Source organism: Mus caroli, unplaced genomic scaffold, assembly GCF_978045245.1.
Source record: "Mus caroli unplaced genomic scaffold, Mus_caroli_1 scaffold_4, whole genome shotgun sequence".
NCBI classification, from domain to species: domain Eukaryota; kingdom Metazoa; phylum Chordata; class Mammalia; order Rodentia; family Muridae; genus Mus; species Mus caroli.
Window position 1 is genome coordinate 155,374,029 of NW_028227259.1, and position 21,735 is coordinate 155,395,763.

The 21,735-nt window shown below is 43.9% G+C and overlaps 1 protein-coding gene across 4 annotated transcripts in view; it reads right to left on the bottom strand.

The window, feature by feature from the left end:
• The window catches only part of Stard13 (StAR related lipid transfer domain containing 13), a 199,974-nt gene extending 187,148 nt beyond the window's left edge, over positions 1-12,826 (bottom strand). For 3 of the 4 annotated variants that reach the window (XM_029477493.2, XM_029477491.2, XM_029477489.2), the window contains exon 1: positions 12,578-12,826. In XM_029477493.2, coding sequence (XP_029333353.1) covers positions 12,578-12,701 — 124 coding nt within the window. In that variant the 5' untranslated portion in view covers positions 12,702-12,826. The remainder of the gene's footprint in view (positions 1-12,577) is intronic. The other variant, XM_085837490.1, reaches the window with a different exon arrangement.
• Positions 12,827-21,735: the final 8,909 nt, after the last annotated feature.

The following is a 21,735-nucleotide window of genomic DNA, read 5'->3' on the forward strand; positions in this document are numbered from 1 at the left end:
CAGTCCTGTAGCTTGCCTGCCTCTCTGGCTTTGGCTTACCCACCTGCTTCTTCTCCCTGAGGTTTGACAGAATGGAAGGATTGCTGATGTCACTTTCTGCACTTCTTTACGTGAACCCTACCCTTCCTTCACAGATTGTGATTCCAAGACTCCTCCTTCACCAAATCCACTGAATCTTCAATGGCTCTCTCAAGCCATGACCACTACACTCATCACAACCACTATACTGATCATGAATATACCACTGCATCTTCAATGGTTTTCTCAAGCCATGACCACTACACTCATTACGACCACTATACTGATCATGAATATACCACTGCATCTTCAATGGCTTTCTCAATCCATGACCATTACACTCATCACTGAGGGTTAGACTTTGTGTCTTTTTCGTATTTATATTCTTAAGGAGAGTAAAACCAATAATCTGACATAGAATACTCATTCAGTATTGTTTATCCTCATTCAGTTATGTTTAAATACAACTTTTGGGAAAATTTTTTCAATTGGATATCTTAGAGACAACTTGTTTAGTTAATTCCACTTAAGACGTTTCCAAGTGAATGAGGTAAAATAATTTCTCCCATTTACGTAACAAAGAATCACACACCATTTTCAACATCCTTCATTGAGCCCTAGGCCTTAAAACTAGCAACTAACGAGTTTATGTGAAACTGAGATACAAAGTAAGGCGGACATTTCTGGGAAGCTTTTAAAGTTTCTTGCTTACACTGTTGGCTTCTATTATTTTCTCTTCCCATCTTTATACCTACTCTATGGTTCTATTTATCTGCCAAAACTGCTTAAGATACCAGGAATTCAACTATCAGAACTGGGGTTTCTGGCCCTCTGATCCAAATCAGCACCTTTTCTAGTCTCCAGTTCCTTGACCTTTTTTCTTTTCATGATATTTATAACACTCACAATAATTTTATTATTATTTATTATTAAATTATGTATTTATTATTTTCCATCTCTACCAGTTAAATGGAAGCCAAGTCAAAGCATAGATTTTATTTGTTGTGTTCAATACTAAGTCAGCAGAAGATGGGGCAATGTTTCCTACTAGGTGCTAATAAATATTTGCTTAATAAATAAAGTAAATGAGAATCTTGGTATATTCTGAAAATGAAGTTATGATTTGGGATTTTAAAAAAAGATATGTTGTTTTCCCTAGGTTCTTTATCAATGGCCCCAAGAAACTTTTGTGTCTTAGACAAAAGATAGATAAGATTTATTAATTAAATGTCAACCAGGGCTTGTCCATTTTCTTTACCTTGGCCTGATATGTGACAATTTCCTCCAAAGAAAAAACCTTCCATCTTCAAGGGAAAGCTCCTCAAGACACAGAATGTTCTAAAGCAAGGTGAAGCAATCTTTCGGGAGAAGTAGATAACTCCAAAGCTTCAGGAAGTCCCTGAAACTGACCAGATTAACTAGGCCCCTCCCTACGCAAGCTTATTTAAGTAGTAAAGGCTTCAGAGAAATATTCAGGGGAGCCAAGCTACCTGGATTCCAGAGATCCGATCTGCTGCTTATAAGCAGCTCAGATTCCCCTAGATGCCTGGAAAATATATTCTCCAACCTGTTAAACAATGTTTGGGTTTTATGAGCCATCACTCATGCTAAGGTGGGCTTTGGTGATGCTATGTTTGAGTCAGGCATGTTCCTATAAGTAAGCTCTCACTCATACTCTTATAAGTAACCTCCGTAAAATTCATCCACCAAGTTCGACTTTGCTGATGACAGTATTTTGGTCTGCCCTTGGTTCCTTATGGGATCAGTAGATCTTTGTCTCTCTCCAGGAATAGTGTCACACAACACGTTATAATAACAGTCATTCATTTTCTTTAGTTATGAGAGGGAGGCTAGAAGGCAAAATGAATATTGGCATAATGACACTAGTCAATCCATCAGAGACTGGGTAGCACAAGACATGTCCATTATTAGATCTTGGCGATAACACAGGTAGGACCTGAAGTAGCCATTACCATGCAGAGCCATTTCAGTCACCCCCAGAGTGAAATACCAGGGGCAGTCTATAGTCAAAGAGACAATTAAATCACCTGGAAAAGTTTTTAAAAACACATACAACCTCCTTCTCCCCAACCCTCAGACACAATAGACCTGGTGAGGACATGGCCTGGATTTCAGGAAACCTTATTAACAGGTCTGGTGTGCTGTCCATTTTGGGAGCTGTCAGTTCAATAAGTAGTAACTGACTGGCATGGATAGAGCTGAGCTCACATGGACAATGGTAACCAGAAGAGCAAGCATGGGGTAGAAGTTAGAGTTCAAATTCCCTCTGCCATTCTCTGACTATGGAACCTTTAGGAGTCATGTGAATTTTCTTTTCTTCCACCGTACAATTAATGTAATAGAGATCACTATGCCCATTGTGGCCCTCCATACGAGCATCTTTGTGAGAACCTGTTGATTTTCTAAGCTACTTTTCTCGTAATGAACAAACATAGAGCTGCAAAGCACTACACAAATGTTCAGGGTCATCGTGAATCATTGTCATTATTACAGTAGTAACCCAAAGATGCTGAAATGCCATGCACAACTCCCTCAGTTATGCCCTGGGTTGTCTTGAAGCAGCTGTGGCACAGGACTCTGGAAGTAGTATTACTCCCCTGTCCCTAGGACACCCATGAAATATCATGACGCCTTCAGTGCTAGAGACTAGGAACAGGGTCTGGGTCTTTGTACCCTCCGAGCATCACAAATGTGTATGTTGAGCAAGTCACTTGACTTCTCCAGGCCCTGGCTTCTCCACTATGAAGTGAGAAAGACAACTGAACATGCAGGTATTGGGCTGCTCACCAGGCAAAGTATTTATGGGTGTCATGAGGTTGAAACTTCCCAGGCTCAGATTGCATTCACTGAACCCATGCCCAGAGGTTGCTTTTTCTCAGAGGAAGTGTACCTCTGTCTGCATCATCAGCCTGTTAAGAAGCCTTTTTCTAACAGGCAGTAAAATTCTGTGTGTGTGAACAGTTGTTCCGGTGGTGCCTACCAGGATGTCTGGACACTAAATAAGAAAAGAAGGGAAATGTTTAGCAAGGTGTTGGACACTCAGCAGGACACATTCCAAGGTAGCTGTTAATAGAATGTTAATAGAATGACATCCGTTGTTATGTATTGTAATGCTAAATACTGGTCCTGAAGATTTGGCTGCCCCCTGATGAGGGACATCAGGATCAGGATCTCCTTAGCAAGTACACCAAATGGTGCTATATAACTTTGCTCCTTAATTTAAAACTGTTGGTTAAGTAAAGAAGAAGAGAGGTGGGCAGAGTTTCAGTTGCTGGGCTTGGGGTCTGGGGCAGAGATCACGAAGAAGAAAGGAAAGAAGAGAAGGGAGAAGACTCCATGGGTAGGTGGATCATGAGAACACAGCCATTGTTCTCAATGCCTGGCCAATTGAAGTAGACAGGGAAGTAGACATAATAGCATAGAGGGTTGATATCAGCCCAGCGTCAGTCTTTAAGGCTTATTATAAATATAAAATTGTATGTCTTTTATTAAGGAACTAAATATCAAAGGTGGGGTAGGAATTCCCAATGGTTACCACAGTATATATCAGTAGTGCACTCACGGGATGAGAACACAACACTCATCCCTAATGCTGGTACTAAGCTGGGGCAGCTGGCATGCCCCTAGGAACAATGTGAGGCCCAGAGACAGATAGAGCCATGAAAGTCATCATTACATCCAAGCATGAATCCAGGAGACCTTTCAACAGTGGCCCTATGGTTTAAATTGTAAATAACAACAGCACGGCTATGACCATCTAATTTACTACAGACTTATTGGAACATCAGGCTTGTTAGAGATGTTCTACGAAGCAGCCATTTCATGTTTCCCTTGTGCTCGGAACTAGATCCACAAAAGCCACTGTCATTAACGTCTCTTCATGGGGCATGCCCACCTGAGGGCCACCTTCCTACTGTTGGGAAGGTCAGCTTCCTGGTAATGTCTACAGTAAGCTGGTTAGATCTTCTGGCTTACTTACTTACTTATTCAGAGTCACTTAAATATGTTCTTAGATGATACAGGCTGAGAAAAAACAATGTTTTTATTTTTAAAGATGTGTTTATTTTTATTTTCTATGGCTATGAGTGTTTTGCCTGCTTGTGTGTACATTATGTGTACATACCGATATCTGGGAATGCCAGAAGAGGGCATCAGATACCCTGGGACTGGAGTTTTAGACAGTTGTGAGCCACCACATGGGTGCTGGGAACCTAGGTCTTCCCCCTCTACAAGAGCAGCCAGTGCTCTAACCACTGAGCAATCTCTTCAGCCCACACTCTTATTTTCTTCATTGGCCAGAAATAATTATGTTTTGTTTATATTAGCAAACAAGCAGTTCTAGGTATAGCTGCTGTTAGTAAAGGAAGACTTTACCTATGCAACAGGTGAGATTTGACTCTATCAATACTCTTTCCAGGGGCAGATGGGCACTACAACAAGATCAAATGTTGGCAAAGAGATCCAGAAAAATCTCTGAAGATGAATGAGAGGTTTTTATTACTGTTGCTAATTTCCTTTTCTTGGTAAGAACCACAGGTGAATGCCACACACGAAATAGCTTTAATGACCTAAATAGAAGTAATTTAATGAATTAATCTGTATGGGCATTGTAAAAAACAATAAGTAAATATTTAATCAAGGACCAGCTTAATTAAGAAGGTTCAACACATACATCAGGGAGTCTAGCATGCCAAGGGTTGTGCTTTGTCCCAATTGCCTGACATACTTTAACCCGCATACTTTAAAAACAGAAATTAAAATATTTGCTTCAATGTATGTAATCAATGAACTATAGTCATTATAACCCGGCAACAATCAAAGGCGATGTTAGTGCCTCATTTCATTATGACAGTGTTATACTCAGCAAACACTAAAATGGAACCTTTTGAAGGTGAATTTACAAAGCAGAGCCCGATTCTGTAAGAGCCTGGTTTCCTCTGCGCGTGTAATCATTTATCATGTAAGACCTTGTGCAAAATTAAAATGGGACTTGAATTATTTTTATGAGTTTCAAAATGTTAATGCCAGAACACTGAACTAAGCGGTGGGGACTGTGCTAGTGCTGGGTGGGGAAAGGAGGGCGGGATTACAGACTTCTGCACTGGAAACGCGCCTCTGAGGCTAAGCAGCCCGGTATAACTGCAGTGCAGGGCCTGTGGGTACAGGCATATGGGGAGCAGAGAATAATTTTCAGGAGTGGGCTCTCTCCTTCCACTGTGCGGCTTCTGGAGTTGGAACACGGGTCCTCAGACTTGGCAGCAGGTGCCTTGGCCTATGAGCCCTGCCACCCGCCTGTTGTATAGATTTTATAGGTGCTTCCAGGCCCGGGGCTCTAGCATCTTCTCTCCACGTTTCTTCTCTGATTCTGGCAGATGTCGTTCCAGTTCTAGGAGGTACCCATTGTGAGACTCTGCTGCGCTGTGCTAAGAGTCTGAAACTGCCCGGGGGTGGGGTGAGGTGGGGGTGGGGTGGGGTGAGGGGGACAGGAGCTCTCGAGTGGTCCTCTGCCCCTTTCTCCTCTCTCATCCCTTAGACCATCCCCCAGACTCCACTAAGCAGAGGGATTGAAAACAATTGATGATGTAATTAGCCCTTCAACCCAGTTACACAGCTTCACTGAAAAGCTAAAAGGGATATCAGAGATTATCCAGTTCAACATCTCTCTCATTTTAACCCCATTTTCACCCAATTCCAGGTAAGCCAAGGGCATGTGAATAACTGTTGGCTGTATTATCCCAAAGCTGATGGTAAGTATTACAAACAAATCAAAATAGATCATGTCTCCAAAAGACAAACTCTTTTGCATAATCAATGAACATGTTAAAATGCCAATGGATCCGACGCGGATGCTGCTATCCACATATTCAGCATTTGACTGAAGCTCTGTCAGAATAAGGAAAGTCCAAGGTCCTATCACTTGGAAGCTCCTAATGAGACCCACATATACAGGAACCAGCAGATTACTTCAGAATTGAAAGGACTAGTGGCTTATGGTTAGTCTAAAGGAATCTTTTTAACACCAAGATCTTGTGTCTCTGGCACTTTATACCTCAGATACACCTTTGCTTAAACTAACATGTAGTGTTATTGGAGGGCAGAAGTGGGACTATTTTTTTTGTAGGTAACTCAGTTCTCATGACAACACAGAAGTACGTACTATGCTTAGCCACTCTTTTGACGCCAAGGAAACTTAAGAACACTGAGGTGAATTTTGACCCCAAATCTACAGCTTATTAGCAAGCAGAATTAAGATTCAAACTCAGACACACAACAGCTTCCAAGATGAGGTATTTTCTATGCTTTGCTTTGTTTGTTTGTGCTTTGGGGGTGGGAGAAAGGTTGCAAAGGCAGAGGTTTCAAGGGCTAAGGGCAGATAAGAGGGGACAGGGAGATGAGTGGCGTTGGGGTATATGATGTAAACTCACAATCAATAAAAACTTTAAAAAAAAGATTCAAACACAAGCCATCTAGTGCCAACAGTTGCAAGAAGAAAATGGTGCTGTGCCAGAATCTACCCAGACTCTCCATCTTAGGACCGTTGTTAGCGACTATGCTTGTTTTTTATGGGTTCCTCTAGATCAGTGGTTCTCAATCTTTCTATTGCTGTGACCCTTTAAGTCTTCGTGTGTGGAACCCCAACTCTAAAATCGTTTTTGTTGCTGATTCATAACTAATTTTGCCACTGAATCATAATGCAAATATCTGTGTTTTCTGGCAGTCTTAGGCCATTCGATCCTCCAAGTGCATGTTGGATGGCTTTCTGGAGGAATTTCAGACTACTAGTTGTTGCTTCTGCCATCCTTTTCCACCACCATTCCTCTTGCCATTCATGCCTACTGTGTGCCTTAGCAGCACCGTTGATGGTGACAACTTATTTGGTCTTACCCTTTTTGTAAAGTCCATGTTAGATGTAAATCCAAGCTGTCCCTGGCTGCAAGCCCAACCTAAGCCTATAACTTGATCCTGGCCATGTGTCTGACATCATTTCCTGTCATGAACTCGATTTCGCAATTTTTTAAAAAAATGTTATTATTCAGCCACTGCTGACTTCTTTGTTTGCTTGTGCTAGCTCTATAATAGGGTAAACTCGCCTCCCTTAAACAAAACGTTGCTTCTGTGCTTACAACAGAGTTGGACTATCTTTTTTAGCCTCAATGCAATTTCGGTCAGGGGTTTTTTTGTTTTTGTTTATTTCAGATTTTGAAATATATTTGCATAGACACAATGAAGAAATCTTAGGGGTGGAAATCCAATCTTAACATAAAATTCACTCAAGTGTTGTATATATGTTATACATGTCATCTGAATAAAATTTAATTCATAATGTTTAATAACTTCATGCTGGATGAAAGTCTACAGACTTTTCACAGCTGAAAGGGCTCCAGAATCTTCGATCCTGTGGGATGCTGAGGGAGCTGTGGGATGCACTGCAGTCAAATGCAGTGCATCCCACAAGAGGGTGGCTTGTTCTACCTGTGGCCTCCTGTTGATATGTTTTGTTTGCTTGCTTTAAATTCGGAGTTTGGAGCATTTCAGATTTTGAAGTTTTGGGCTAGGTCTGCTTGTTTTGAATAAGTACTATATTGAGCTCCACATTTCATGAGTTAATTATTATTAATGAGTTATATCAAGGGAACTTGATATAAATCAGTGGTCCTCAGTGCCACCATCCCACATTTGAAATAGAGGGTCAAGGAGGGGCTTGGTACTGATGCTCTGGAAGGCAGTGGTGATCCTGAGAGCAGTGAGGGTGAAGAGCTCCAATCTAGGTGATAAGCCCTGTTTAGATGATTGTCACTGTTACTATTAAGCACATTTCAGTGTTGTCCAGGCAGTGGCATCAATGACAAAACCCTGTAAGAGCAGCAATGACTATTGTTGGCCTCAGAAGCGGCCTACAGCCTCTGAATCCAATGATAAAGTCACCCTAGGCGACAAGGACCCACGTGTTTGTTGCCGTGGCAACCACTATACCTTCCCAGCTTTCACTTCTCCAGCCCCTGCCACCCACCTGTGTGCTGCTGTGCCTGCGATTACACTGTAGCCCAAATAAAAGGCTGAGCCCCCCGACCCTCCCTCCCCCTTTTCTTTCTTTCTTTCTTTCTTTCTTTCTTTCTTTCTTTCTTTCTTTCTTTCTTTCTTTCTTTCTTTCTTTCTTTCTTTCTTCCTTCCTTCCTTCCTTCCTTCCTTTCCTTTCCTCTTCTCTTCTTCTTCTTCTTCTTCTTCTTCTTCTTCTTCTTCTTCTTCTTCTTCTTCTTCTTCTTCTTCTTCTTCTTCTTCCTCGCCCCCCTTCATCCTTTACTCTTCCCCACTTCTCTCCCAATAAATTCCTCCCTGGAGCTGTGCTGGCCTTGTGTGATCTGTCCAGATATGAGCGCCATTCCAACACAACAACTATTCCTTACCAAAGTGATGGACCGCAAAGATAGCAGAACATGAAAAGGATCTGCTGGGGCCACCCGGTCCTTGTGACGTCACTGCATACAGATTTTAATAAGGAACATTAAATGGACCACTCTTTATTCTCTTTATTCTCCATCCCACTTTGCACTGAAGTCCCAATCTCTGTTTACATCAAACGATAGAACACTGCTCTTGACTTTGAGAATCGAGGAACCTGTCTTAACAAGAACCCACGGAAACTTGGTGGAAAACTTAAGTTTCTAACATAGCTGAAACTTTTCAGTGTTTTAACTTAGTATATTTTTGGCAGCAGTTTTAATTTCCTGTGTCTCAGAGAGATGATTTAACACAAGACTTTTTTTTTTTTAAAAGAGAGATCAAAGACTTAGTATTAATAAACGTACAAGCTACTTAAACATTGTTATGCCAGTATAAGGGAGTCAAACACACCAGGGACTTCCAGTCTGAAGGGGAAGGAAACTGTAGGTTGTTTCCCAATCATTAACATTTGAAAAGAAGCTGCAAGTAAGTGCTAAGGAGTGCCAGAAGGTGATGGGTGTGCTGTGGCCTAAAGAGCTTAATGATTTGGGCACAGAAAGCTCACAGAGGCTGATTGCAGAACTGGGGTCACCAAAGGCCCTGTCACTTACCTATGTAGGAAACAAGGTAGTTCATTTAGAGTTTACGACCTCCCTTGCTCTGGTGATGGGTGGGGTGAACACCTACAGGCCCCAACAAGCAAGATGTGTGACTACTGATTTGTTTCAAACCTTTATAGGCTAATATACTAACCACTACAGTGGAATGGTTTGAGGACAAGCTTGGCTAGGTGCACAGGGTTATCCTTGCTAGTCCAGAAGAGAAGCAGCAGATTTTCAGGCTCTTTTTGTTAAGGTTTTAGGTCCAGCTGAAGTAACAGAATGTCTCTGTCAGTCTCCATGTTTTCTAAGCCTATGGTATGGGCATAGGTTTCCTCTAACATTTAATGGCCTGAATTTGAATCCTGCTTTGGATAAACCAGATTCGTTTTTTTGGGAAATAAACAATTATTACCACTGACATAATGATTCCAGAGGTGACAGATGAGAAAGACTCTTGCTGGCTCCGTGGGAATTGGAACCCTGGTGGAGAGGAAGTGTGCATTGGTAAATGTGCCTGTCTACTGAAAGCCCCTTCAGCTGTTCCAGTCCACAGAACTGGCAGGCCCCAGATGGACACCTGCTGCCTCTTCTTGGACAAGAACTTGATGGTGGCATCGCTCTGGGCCATTTATTACTTGCTTTTCTTATAGTCACTGCAACCTATGTTAAGAAATGTGTTTTTCTCATTATGTATGATCACATGATACAGAATACCATAGGGTTTGCTATGCTTATACTGGGATAGTTCTCAAACTCAGAACAAATGGCTGAGGTGCCTATTAACATACCAAAGCTGATGCTGGCACCAGCTTCTTCCAGCATCCTTGAGTCCCTACCTGACCTATAAAACCCAGACATTTTGGGTGTGTGGTCCTTTCTTCTCTTGGTCTCTTGGTGTCTTGGCTTCTGGCTCTCCCCTGTCCCTTCTCTCCCCACATGGCTCTGATCAGTTGGCAGGTCATGTTTGCTCTGGACTCTTTGAGATGCCTCTGCCTGTGTTCTTCCTTAATATTTATAATAAAAACTGCAACCTTGTGGAAGCAATCATGTCCTCCTTTAATTACTTGTTCTCATTCAGCTGCACTTCCTCTTGCCTCTCTGTTGAACTGACTAGACAACCTTTCATGAAAAATGTGGAGTTAGAACATGGGCTTCCAATACCTCCAGGGCACTCTAGCTAGGCTCTCAGCACTGGTCCTCTAGGTTAAAGGAGAAAAGTCTGGCAAGCTAAAGAGAAGCTAGCACAAAACTTTTATTTTATATAAAAGAAAATAAAGGAAACAAAATCCCAAACAAACAAGATTGAGGTACCCTCCTCCCCGAGCACATGCTCTTGGGGACACGGCCCTCTGGATAGCTATTCTGATACTGTGAACTGTGAATTGAGTCTTATAAAGATGACTTTCACCAACGGAGAGCACTTTCCCCTGGAATTGATGCCAACATTAATATCTTAAGTATTTCAGTGTCTCGTGGCCAAAGTTCCATATTTTAGCTACTTTAGCAAGAAAACCCAAGAAAATCAATTTGCATCTAAAAGCTCCTTCATGGGGTTGGCTTGGTTTTGTGGCAAGCAGCCCGGCTGCTTAGAGAAACAGGAGTTGAAGTCCACTCTACAGAGAATTGTTTGGTCCTAGTTGAATAACTTTCTGGCATTTGCTGTTAGCAGAATGGTAAGAAGATTATGGGTAAGCAGATATTAATATTCTGATTAAACATTTTAAAACCTCATACCACCATTAAAAAAAAAATTGTGCCGCTCTGAGCGAACTCTTACACTTAACATTCCGAAGCTACGTTTAGCCTTAATATCTAACTTCATATGCTTGGTCTTAAAAAAATCTCTACCTATACCTGCCTCCACTGCTCAAACCGCAATGTCTAAGATGCCCGTGAAGTATTTACAAACCTCTTTCACTTCCAAGCTCTCTTTTTGGAGAAGTTGTAGTCCTCTTTGGTCTCAACTATGAAAACCTAGCACAGTTTTGGCAACCCTCCTGGAGAGCCTTCTTGTTTCCGAGGAACCACTGACTTGAACTCCACAGGATTAAACACCAGACACTGTCAACAGGTCCTTTGCAATAAGAATTCTTAACTTATGAAGCAGCAAGCTCACTTGTGCACAGAAGCTTCCTTCCATCCTACAGATTATAACAGGGAAACAAGACACATGCTTGCAGGGGCCCGATGGGATGGGTTGTGTTCTTAACCATTACCCACTGGGGTCTACCATGTGCCTACAAGTCTTTAAGGAACAACAGTCAAAATTACTGGGTTGACCTCAACTTATTTCTGAGTCCAGTGGAGGCAGGTATAGGTAGTTTGTTTTTCTTGGGTGTTTACTAAATGAAGCCATTGTGCTGGAGAGGAAATATGGGTAAACATTTAATACACTGAGTTGAGTGTCAGAATCATTTGCAATGCCTACTTCTGAGTTAGTTTGATAAGGGTGTTCTGTTCCAAGGAACCTGGGCTGCCGCATCTCACTCAGAATGCTTCAAGCCACGAATGCCTGTGTGTGTGTGTGTGTGTGTGTGTGTGTGAGAGAGAGAGAGAGAGAGAGAGAGAGAGAGAGAGAGAGAGAGAGAGAGAGAATGTGGTGGCCTGACTCTGAAGGAAGAACACCACCTGGTGTAGAGAGCGGCCAGGGGACGGGGTGGGAGTGGGGGGACGGGGCGGGGGCAGACTTGTTCTGCGGGTTAAATAGGCGAAAGGAGGAGCTCAAAGGTCAAGCCTCTTTCACCTGTGGCATCCTTTCCTTCTGCCAGGCTTTATACCTTCCCTTCTATAATTCTCTTCCACTCCAACGGAAGACAAACTCAGAAGACAAGACACGATCATCTCAGAAACCCTTCCAGTCACACCTCTCGTAATTCTTGAAGCATCTTCCGGCAGACCCCACCAGGCAAAGGAGACCTCTGCCTCTGAGCCTGGCGGTGGACTCAGAGGATTTTGTCTAACTGAACAGGTGTAATGCAGTGACTTCATGGGTGGGGAGCCCAGACCACTCACTGTGCTTGTGGCCCCATCAGGAGATAGAGGATGGTCCCGCAGAGCTGGCACACACACTTGCGGTCACAGCTCATAAGCTGGTTGTGGGTTAAAGAAGCAAGCATTTTTAACCCTTAGGATTGATCAGTTTCTCTTCCTCTGACCCTGGGGCAATGAATTTCTAAGTCTTTCTCTGGCATTTCCTATATGGACACTTCGGACCCTGAAGGCATCGGGGTGGTGTGTGGTCCTTTGCTTTCAGCAACTGTTCACCAGTTTCCCTCCAAACTTCTGGTCTCTACCGCTACGGTAAGCTCTTGCCCGGTCGCGCCACCCTTGCCAGCCCTCAGCCACGTGGAAATGCCAATCTGGGACACAGTCACAGCTACCTTTGCGCCCGCCCGAGTGGAGGAGGACTCTGTGATCCGCGCACAGGCCAGCTGTCAGGCACCGTGCCCGATCTGACTGGTCAGAACCTGCACCCAGGGCCCCGGGACACCGACCTGCCAGCCGCCGCTCGCGGACGTTCCTCCACAGCAGATCCCAGGCTCTGGCGCTGGAGTCCCGCAGCTGCTCGCTTAGCGATCTCCGGAGAGGCGCGTACACCGCTCTGCGTGGGCTGCTCATCTCAGACGAGTCCTCATGGCGCGGGGCAGCCTGGTCACGGCCACTCAAACCGCCTCCGACGTTTGGACGCTCGGCCACGCGGGACCCGGTGCGCCCGCCAGGCGCCCTGAGAGGCGGCCTCTGGGCTCCGCCAGCCACTCTCCCCTCTCCTGCTGCGTCCTCCCTCTTTCCTTCCCTCCCTCCCCGGCTCCTCCCTGCACCCTAGCCCAGGCTGACAGCCCTCTCATCCCAAAGTTAGGGACTGTGCCATAGCCTTCCGTTTCCTGGTTTTCCGCATCGCTTATCAACCCCACTCTAACACAAGAGCTTTGATACAGCAGCAGTTAGTGTCCAAGACTCTCAGAGTTCAGAATTTAAATCATTTGTACTGAAGCCAAGCTGACCTTCCGGGGTGGGGGCGTTCTACACAGTGTCTTTGAGTTATGCAGTCCCTTCCTGGTTCCAACAACATGATATAATTTTCAGAGTACAATCTACATTGACTATGGTGTGGACTGGGGAGCCCATATCTATATGCTGACAAAGAAATGGGAATTCCAAGAAGGAAAAGTGGAAACTAGAAGAGCCTTCCATATACTAAACAAAAGTATAGAGTATACTCAGAATCAGACATTAATACTGAAGCGAGAGCGAATGAACTGTGTAGTTTTAAACAACTACACCAGGGTCTTTAAGAAAACGATTACTTCTTTGCTTCTCCATGGGGTGAGGAATGACCAAGTTTCCTGGGCTTCAAACTTTTTATTTAGGAAGGCAAAGACAAGCCAGGCTGGCTCACACCTGTAATCCTGCTGAGGCAGGAGAATTTCCTGGAGTATGTGAGGCCAGCCTGGGCTATAAAATGAAATGCTGTCTTAAAACAAGATAATCACAGATAAATAAATAAATAAATAAATAACAAATACAAGATAGATAAAAAATAAAATACTTTTAAAACTCAAAGGCAAGGACCAGACTACCTCAGCCCCATCCTCTGGGACTTGTCTCACAGTTTACAAGGTGTTTTTTGTAAAGTGTTTTTAAGGGTGTCAGAGTAATTATAACACAATTTGATGTAATTCAATGACATAGTCAGTGCCGTCACATAAAATTTGGTGTAATTTCAAAAGAGAATTTTTGATTCTGCTTGTTTTTGAGAGAGGTCTTATTCCTCATACTGGCCTCTCAAAATCCCAGCAGTCTTGCCTAAAACTCCCAGTAGCAGGGTTACAGCGTGCTCCACCATACCTGGCCAGAAAACATTTGCAATGGTTAGTCTCTCCCTTTTCTTCTTAAATGTCTCTCCACTTGTCTGACAAATTGTTTATTTCCTCTCTAGATGTCCCATGTGAAGTTTAAAAAACTCAGGAAAACTATTCCATCCTTCGGTTTTATAAATCACTATTGACTTAGAGTTGAAATTAAAGCTACCCACATAGCCTCTGCTGACCTCTGCTGAGGTCATCCTCCATCAGTCCATACTGTCCTAGAGATGCAGGAGAGGAACCATTCATTGCAAAGATGCTCTTTATCACCACACTGTGTTGTCATAGACATGTAAAATGTGTACAGATGAAGCACATCTCAGTGTGAGCTAGAAAGCATCGCCAAGCATTTTTGCATGGTCTTGGTAAACCTTTGAAGTTATCTGTTATGACGCAGTAAGGCATGGCTTAGAAGAGGACTTGAACTTAGGGCAGCCAGTTACAGACTAATCCAGATGGCCTTCTAGACCCCTGCCAAACACTTTTCTAATGTGCAAAACACATCCTGTGCTTTGTATGTTTATAGGAGTGGCTAACTGTGCATCTTACAGGTACATCTATAAGGCGTAACAACAAAGTAAGCAATGATTACAGTCCCAGAGAAGCTGTGTGTTTGGCTTTCAAAAGATCCCAGTTGAGCTGAAGGCAGTAGACCACCTCTCTCCCTTCCTCCCTCCCTCTCCCTCCCCATCCCCCCCCCCCCCCCACACACACATACACACGCACCACACTAGAACAGTGCTACAAACAGCCAGGACAGCCAAGCAACTTCAGTGATCAATGAGCTTCAGGAAGCCTGGACCCCAACCACCATTTTTTTTTCATCCAAATAAGCATTTTTGTGCTAAGATACACTGCCTTGGGAGTTCTTAAACTCTGAACTTGAACATAGGTTCTGGCCTCGCAGATTTGGTTAGTTCTGGCTGTTGGATGATTGTGAACTGGGCTCTGTCACAGAGAAGCCAGGTGATCTGCTCAGAACAGGTGCTAACCAAGCATCTTGGGGCACGCAGCATGCACAGTCTTGCAGGAGCCTGCTGATATTAGAGGAAGTCCCAGAGCTCAGAGCCACACATTGTTACCCTGGTCCATGCTCAACCTCCACCAGATCTGTTTCCAAGCCCTCTGCTCTCATGTGGACCTCCATCTGTAACAAGCTGGTGAAAATAAAACATCCTCTGCTTCAGATAACAAATCCCCACCTTGCCTGCCATCATGCTGACTTCCTTCTCCCCCATCACATCAGAAGACAGGGTGCTGTTCCTGCCGGGGATCTATTCCCTGGCCTGTGCTTGCTCTGTGCTCTGGCCTGTCTTGTGTCTTGGGAAATCTGTGGGTGTTGTTATTTCTTGTAAGTCTGCCTCTCTGTAGGTTTGACCCCCAACTGCCATCCTTCTTTAACTGACACCAAAACCCAAGAAAAGCACCCATAGAAAAGCTCAGTTCCTCTACTCCCTTTATCTTGGAACATAGGCCTCTCTAATCAGTACTACCCTCTTGCCCCTCACTAAATCGCTAAGTACCCTGTTCATGTCACCTCTAATTATCATCTTGGTCAGTCCATTGTGGTCCTTTCTGGAGCATGTGGGGCTACTGGATGCTGACCAGCCCATTCCTCCTGGCACGATCTCATCACGCTCCAACAGGCTCGTGTAGACCCTACTCTCTTACATAAGGCTCCACATGGCTAGTCTCAAGGTTCAAGTTGGTGCAGAAAGGAAATATACGGATTCAAGATGTGGCCAGAGGCTGAGACTCCATTGACTCATGTTTCTGCCCCTGAACATTAACTCTCTCGAGGATGGGGTTATGGATGAAATGACATAAGCCACTTGTCACATGGAAAGCATTCACTCAGTGCTGCCAACCATACTATATTATTACATCACTGTCCTGGCCAAAATCTTTCCTGAGTCCCTCTAACTCAACTATCCTGACACTCAATAGAAGTAATACCATTAGCTTCTCTCATGGCAGCAGGTTAATTTTTTCTCTTCTCTTCTCTTCTCTTCTCTTCTCTTCTCTTCTCTTCTCTTCTCTTCTCTTCTCTTCTCTTCTCTTCTCTTCTCTTCTCCCCTCCCCTCCCCTCCCCTCCCCTCCCCTCCCCTCCCCTCCCCTCCCCTCTTCTCTTTTACCATTCAGGTTATACCAAGGGATAGGGCTGCTTGGGGGGGAGACAGACCAGTCAGGGAGGGGCAATAACGATCGAGCAGCACCTCTCTTTCTCTCCAGTGTCGAGGAGGAAACTCTGAAGGCCTGCAGGTTGCCTTTCCCCTCATCCCCTCTCCATCCCTTGCTCACTGCTCTGAGCCATGCAGGAGGAAACTGCAGATGTGCAGAACGGCAGCCCAGAGGCACCGGAGTGAGCACAGACCCGAGCCAAGGCAGTGGGTGGCTGATGCCCCGTGGCCAGGTTAATTTTCCTAAGCACGCATGCCATTTTGTTTGTTGTCAGGCTCCTGGAAGGATGTGGCAGTGAGGTTGCCATGTTTTCTTTCACTGGAGCACCTTCCTACTCAGAACAGCCTTTGATAGTCATATTTAGTTAACACGTATAAAGCACATGGCTGGCTGTGCTTTGGGAGTGTTATGTGGTCTATTTTCCTAACATATATATCTAATTGTGCCCTCTGGATATGATCATTTATCTGTATCCTTGTGCTAACCAACTAAAGCTGCTAGTGTCTGAGAGAGAGAATTGTAGCAAGCACGCTGAGCCCTCTGAAAGTCTTTCCCGGCTAGTCTTTCCCTGACTCTCCTTCCGTTTAGTAAACTGGTCTAGTTTAGGTTTGTCTTTTTCTCCTTAAAACTTCAGCATAATGAGAGTCACATTTGGTGGTGATTGTTCTCTCTCCACCTCATGGTTTTTTTTTTGTTGTTGTTGTTTTGTTTTTTTTTTTTTTTTTTGTTTTTCGAGACAGGGTTTCTCTGTATAACCCTGGCTGTCCTGGAACTCACTCTGTAGACCAGGCTGGCCTCGAACTCAGAAATCCGCCTGCCTCTGCCTCCACCTCATGTTTTTAGGAGTAACTCTAATGGGATGTCTTTATAGTGTTGCTTTCGGTGTTGCTTTTCTGTTTCTGAGACAATGTCTCATGTCTTCCAGAGTGACCTCAAACTTACTATGTATCCAAAGCTCACTTTGAACTTCTGATTCTCCTGCCTTTGCCACCTGTGTGCCTAGATTACACATATGCAGTAGCACACCTGGCTGATGCAGTGCTGGGGGGGTTGAACCCAGGACCTTTGTGCATAAGGGGTAAACTACCAACTGAGCTATACCTCTAGCCCCCTTTCTATATTTTTCTTGTGTGCTTTTGGGAATGAGCATTACCAAATGAGAAAGACCGAGTCCCTGTCTCACGGGTTACTGAAGATTCCAGTCTTTGCAATCATCTTGACAACCCCGTGACATTCTTCACTCTGTCTATCTCATATAGGTTGAGTAAATTTAACTTAGCACACAGCTTGCTTTATTATGTTGATATAAGGAAACTGACCCCTTGATATTTATCTAGTCTGCTATGATAGCCCCAGTACAGAGCAGTTTCAGATTTCAGTACTTTGGGAGATACTCAGATAGGGCAATGAACATCAGTGGTGCTAGGCTGTGAAAGCCAGCCTACCCTAGGAGTACAGGATTGGAGGGAACTTTCACAGACTGACTGGCTTTGTGATCATAACAAATTACCTCTCTTTTTATTTACCCAACCTCAGCACCTGTAAAATGAGGGTGATTGTGACTTTCTTTCAAATGCCTACTTTTAATGATGTTTCTTAAGTGCCTTAACCTCGCTTGTAACCCACCACCAACCAGAAGTAGAGGAAAAGTAAGGAGATGTGTGTGTGTGTGTGTGAGGGGATGTTTCTATTTAGAAATAGTTCTTTGGAGTAACTCCCCTCTGTATTGTCAAGAAATCAGCAGTTGAGTTCACAGGTCAGCAGCAGCAGCTTGATCCACTCATAAACAAACACTTTGTGAATGCACCAACAATCCAGTCTGGTAGGGTTGGGATAGCAAACAGGAATCAGCGGTGGTGGCACTGCCTAGCAGAGACAGCCAGGCCTCAGCCTCGGCATGAGTCAGCAGGAGGGGCCTGGGAGGAACACCAGGAGAAGTTCTCAGCTGTGCCTCTTTCAGGGAAGCGAAGATCAGCAAAGATGTGAGACTCACAAGTATTGCACATCGAGCACTATAGGCACACCTAGCTCACCCTCCATCACTGTCCATCAAGTCCTATTATTTGTACCCTCCAAACATCACGTGTCCTCCACAGGTCTTGCCTCACCACATGTGTCTGTCTCAGCTGACATCACTCTGCCAGTCAGCCCAAGTCTGTAGAAGCGGCAAGAAACTGCAGCACACTCCCAGAAGTTTTTTGGTGCATTTCTCTCTATAGAGTCCCAACAAATGCTGCTAAACTGCACAACGTAAGGCAGACCAATACATGTGGGTTGTTAGTGAAGAGTCCTTCATCACCTGTCCTTTCATGTGTATGCTTTTGCAGAACATCCTTTCTCCTGTGTCTGTTCAGCAAAACGTTCCTTCACGTTTTTTTGTTTTTGTTTTTGTTTTTTTGCCCCAGCTAAACACCATCCAAAGAACCCTTAAGTTTTCACTTCAGATGATAATGTTGTTCCCTTCATGAAGTTTTTGACAAGGATGAAATACAGTAACATATGCAAATTCTGATGGTGAGTCTTAAATAATTAACATTTCCTGACTGTTAGCTTCTATCATCACTATAATCATCACCACCACCATCATCATCATTTTATGTAAGCCAGTTCTGCACTTTTTAGGAGACCTTGGTTCAGCTGGGTCTGAATAACATTCTGCTAACTAAGGTTCAAACTTCAGCCCCAAGTGACAGGTAGGGAAGTTAAGACCACATAACCTCCCTAATCTAGGTTCCCTATGCATCACACGTAGAGAAGAACATTCTCTTCTCCTCACAATGACAAAAGATAAATTATAAGGGAAAGTGTTTTATAGATTTCAAGTGCCACCCAGGGGAAAGGAGCTGTAGATCAGGTGTCGGGGTGGCATTCTGCATTGGAAGCATCTGAATGCTTACAAATACTCAGTGCAGGTCTCTGTCCTCAGGCAGCATAGCATCCCTTCCATGGCCCTGGGTTCAAGCTGCTGAGAAGCTTTAAGGTCTTCGACTCATTTAATGGAGCAAACACACTCTGGGTATTGCTTCTTTCTTTCTTTAACACATGAGCTCTCAAAAACTTGAAACTAGCAGAGAAGGTGGTTTAGAGATGCTGTCTGCCTCCCTCAAGTCCATCAGAGGACTCCTCAGCATCCTTGAGCGTCTTCAGAGCTCGTCATGTGACACTCGTAACCCCAGAGGCTTGGTCCCTGTAACTGAATAGATTTGTTGCTTTTCTAGTTTGGGAGACAATACATTAGAGCCACTGAAGAAATATTGTTTTTAAAGTATACCCATTTCATTTTTAAGCAATATGGACTTGACTTGTACTGAAATCTGTCAGTGACCCTTAGAAAAAGGCTAATTACCTATAACTATGTCTTGAGTGGAGATATCTCAAGGGAAGGATTCCTTCTTCACTGTGATTGCAGGCCCTCTCTAATCCTTAATGTTTTTCAGATACGATAAAGGCTGACGAAGACCAGGATTCTGTGCTATCAACACATGGTGGCATTTGTTACTAACAGAACTCACAGAGTATACCACAAAATGTATTTCAATTTATGATGTCTTTTAAAAAATGTGATTCTCAACACGGAGGTACCAGGTTTTTCTTTAACTAAATTAGTTGAAAAGTATTTTTTTAAATGTTGATCAAGTTCTTTCTTCTTAGTGCTCTGTGACAGTTTGGTAAGAACAAGAGGATTACCATGTTTATTTCTAGAGCAGTGGAAATTACTCCTATCATTTCATGTATAGTTTTCTCTGCTTTCATGAACATTTTTTCCTTACATGTGAGAAAATAAACTATTGCTTTATTGTCAGATTGTATTCCAGTGGCCATCCATTACTGACAATTTTATATTTTTGGCATTTGCTTTTTGGAAAAAAAATCTTGCAGCTGGGTGGTGGTGATGCACACCTTTAATCCCAGTACTCTGGAGGCAGAGGCAGGCAGATTTCTGAGTTTGAGGACAGCCTGGTCTACAGAGTGAGTTCCAGGACTGCCAGAGTGACAGAGAAACACTGTCTCAAATGTGTGTGTGTGTGTGTTTGTGTGTGTGTATGTTATTTTATATATACATATACCTATACTAATTATTTAGAATAAAAATATAAAACATTGGTTAGGAAAAAATTGCAAAACCAAATTCATCTTTGGCATTCTGGAAAATCATTCTGGGTTGGCTTTTTTATTTTTATTGATAACTCTATTTATTTATACAACAGAATCCCACTTATATCTGCCTTTACATTTCTAATGCTTGAGCAACAACATCAACAGGTTGTTGAACTCAAGGTTCCCAGCTTTCTCATCTCCACCTTTGCCTACGACGCCCTTCCCTATCACCAAGCTAAGAGCCATCACCTTGGATTTTGTGATAAACCTCACTAACTCCAAGCCGACCCGAGCCTGTGGGCCACTCTCTCCTGCTTGGTTTCTCCCCCTTCCCTGAGTTACTCCTTCACGCTATCAGAATTCCCAGGGAGTGGGGACTTTGACTCTAGAGCATGGTTTGGGCACAGGTGCCCAGTAAGCACACTTGACCAATCAGTGAGCTATGTGCCATGTTCCCAGATAGCTGGACATTCTCAGGGTTGCCTGACTCCATTCTACACCTCTGACCTTGGGCCCTACCACTCACAGCTCTGGGAACTCTGCTTCCACCTCATCTACCCATTCCTGAGACGTTTGTTAAGCTAAGTCAACACTATTCAACCTGCTCTGTCCCCAAGATCTTGAGTCTTTATTTCAGCTTCTCTGGGGACTTTGGGTCCTTCTACAGTTTCTCATCTTGCCCTGTGCTCTTTACTGGATCAGCCTTTCCCCAATCCAAGCTTTCTCCCTCTGCCCCATTATAAATGCACAAATCTATTTTAGCTCCTACTATAGAGAGATTCTCTTATGTACTGTATAGTCACAGGACCTGCCAATCAAATGCTGATTGGCCTATAAGGCTAGGCAGGAAATAGAAGGCGGGATGTGTGGTAGGGAGATTGGATTCTGGGATAGACAGTAGGTGGAGGATTTGCCTGAGACCATGGAGGAGGACAGAAACATGGGACCACGCAGAGGTAACCATCCAAGTGGCAGAACCTAGATGAGAATAAACAGGATGATTAACATAGGAGCTAATTGGGGAACCAACCAAAGCTTCTCACCAAAGTGTTTGTAAATATATTTTTGAGTTTCAGCGTTGTTATTCTGGGAGCATGGTTGGGGCTGGCAGGACAAACTCACAGGTAACATCCTACTTTTCCCACTCCTGTCTGGCAAGTACTTATCTCTACCCTTACACCCGGTGCATCACACACTGCCAGTCCTGGAACTCTGTAGCCATGACACGGTGCTGGTGGAGTGAGATATTCTTGCTGCCCGAGGCTCAGGTATAGCTGTTTGCTGCTCGTCTGGTCCCTGTTCTCCAGCACCACCGTCTTCAGTAGCACTGTGAGGACTCCCTCACTCTCCCACAAGGCTTGCGTGTACTGTTTTCAGACACCCTCACCATCATTACTTGTCTGCTACTTTATAGAGACAACCAACTAGCTGGCAGTTCTTTCAAAGAATCACAACCTCTTTACGCAAGTGGTTCTCCACTTGTTACTCCTGGTCAGGACTCACTGACTTTT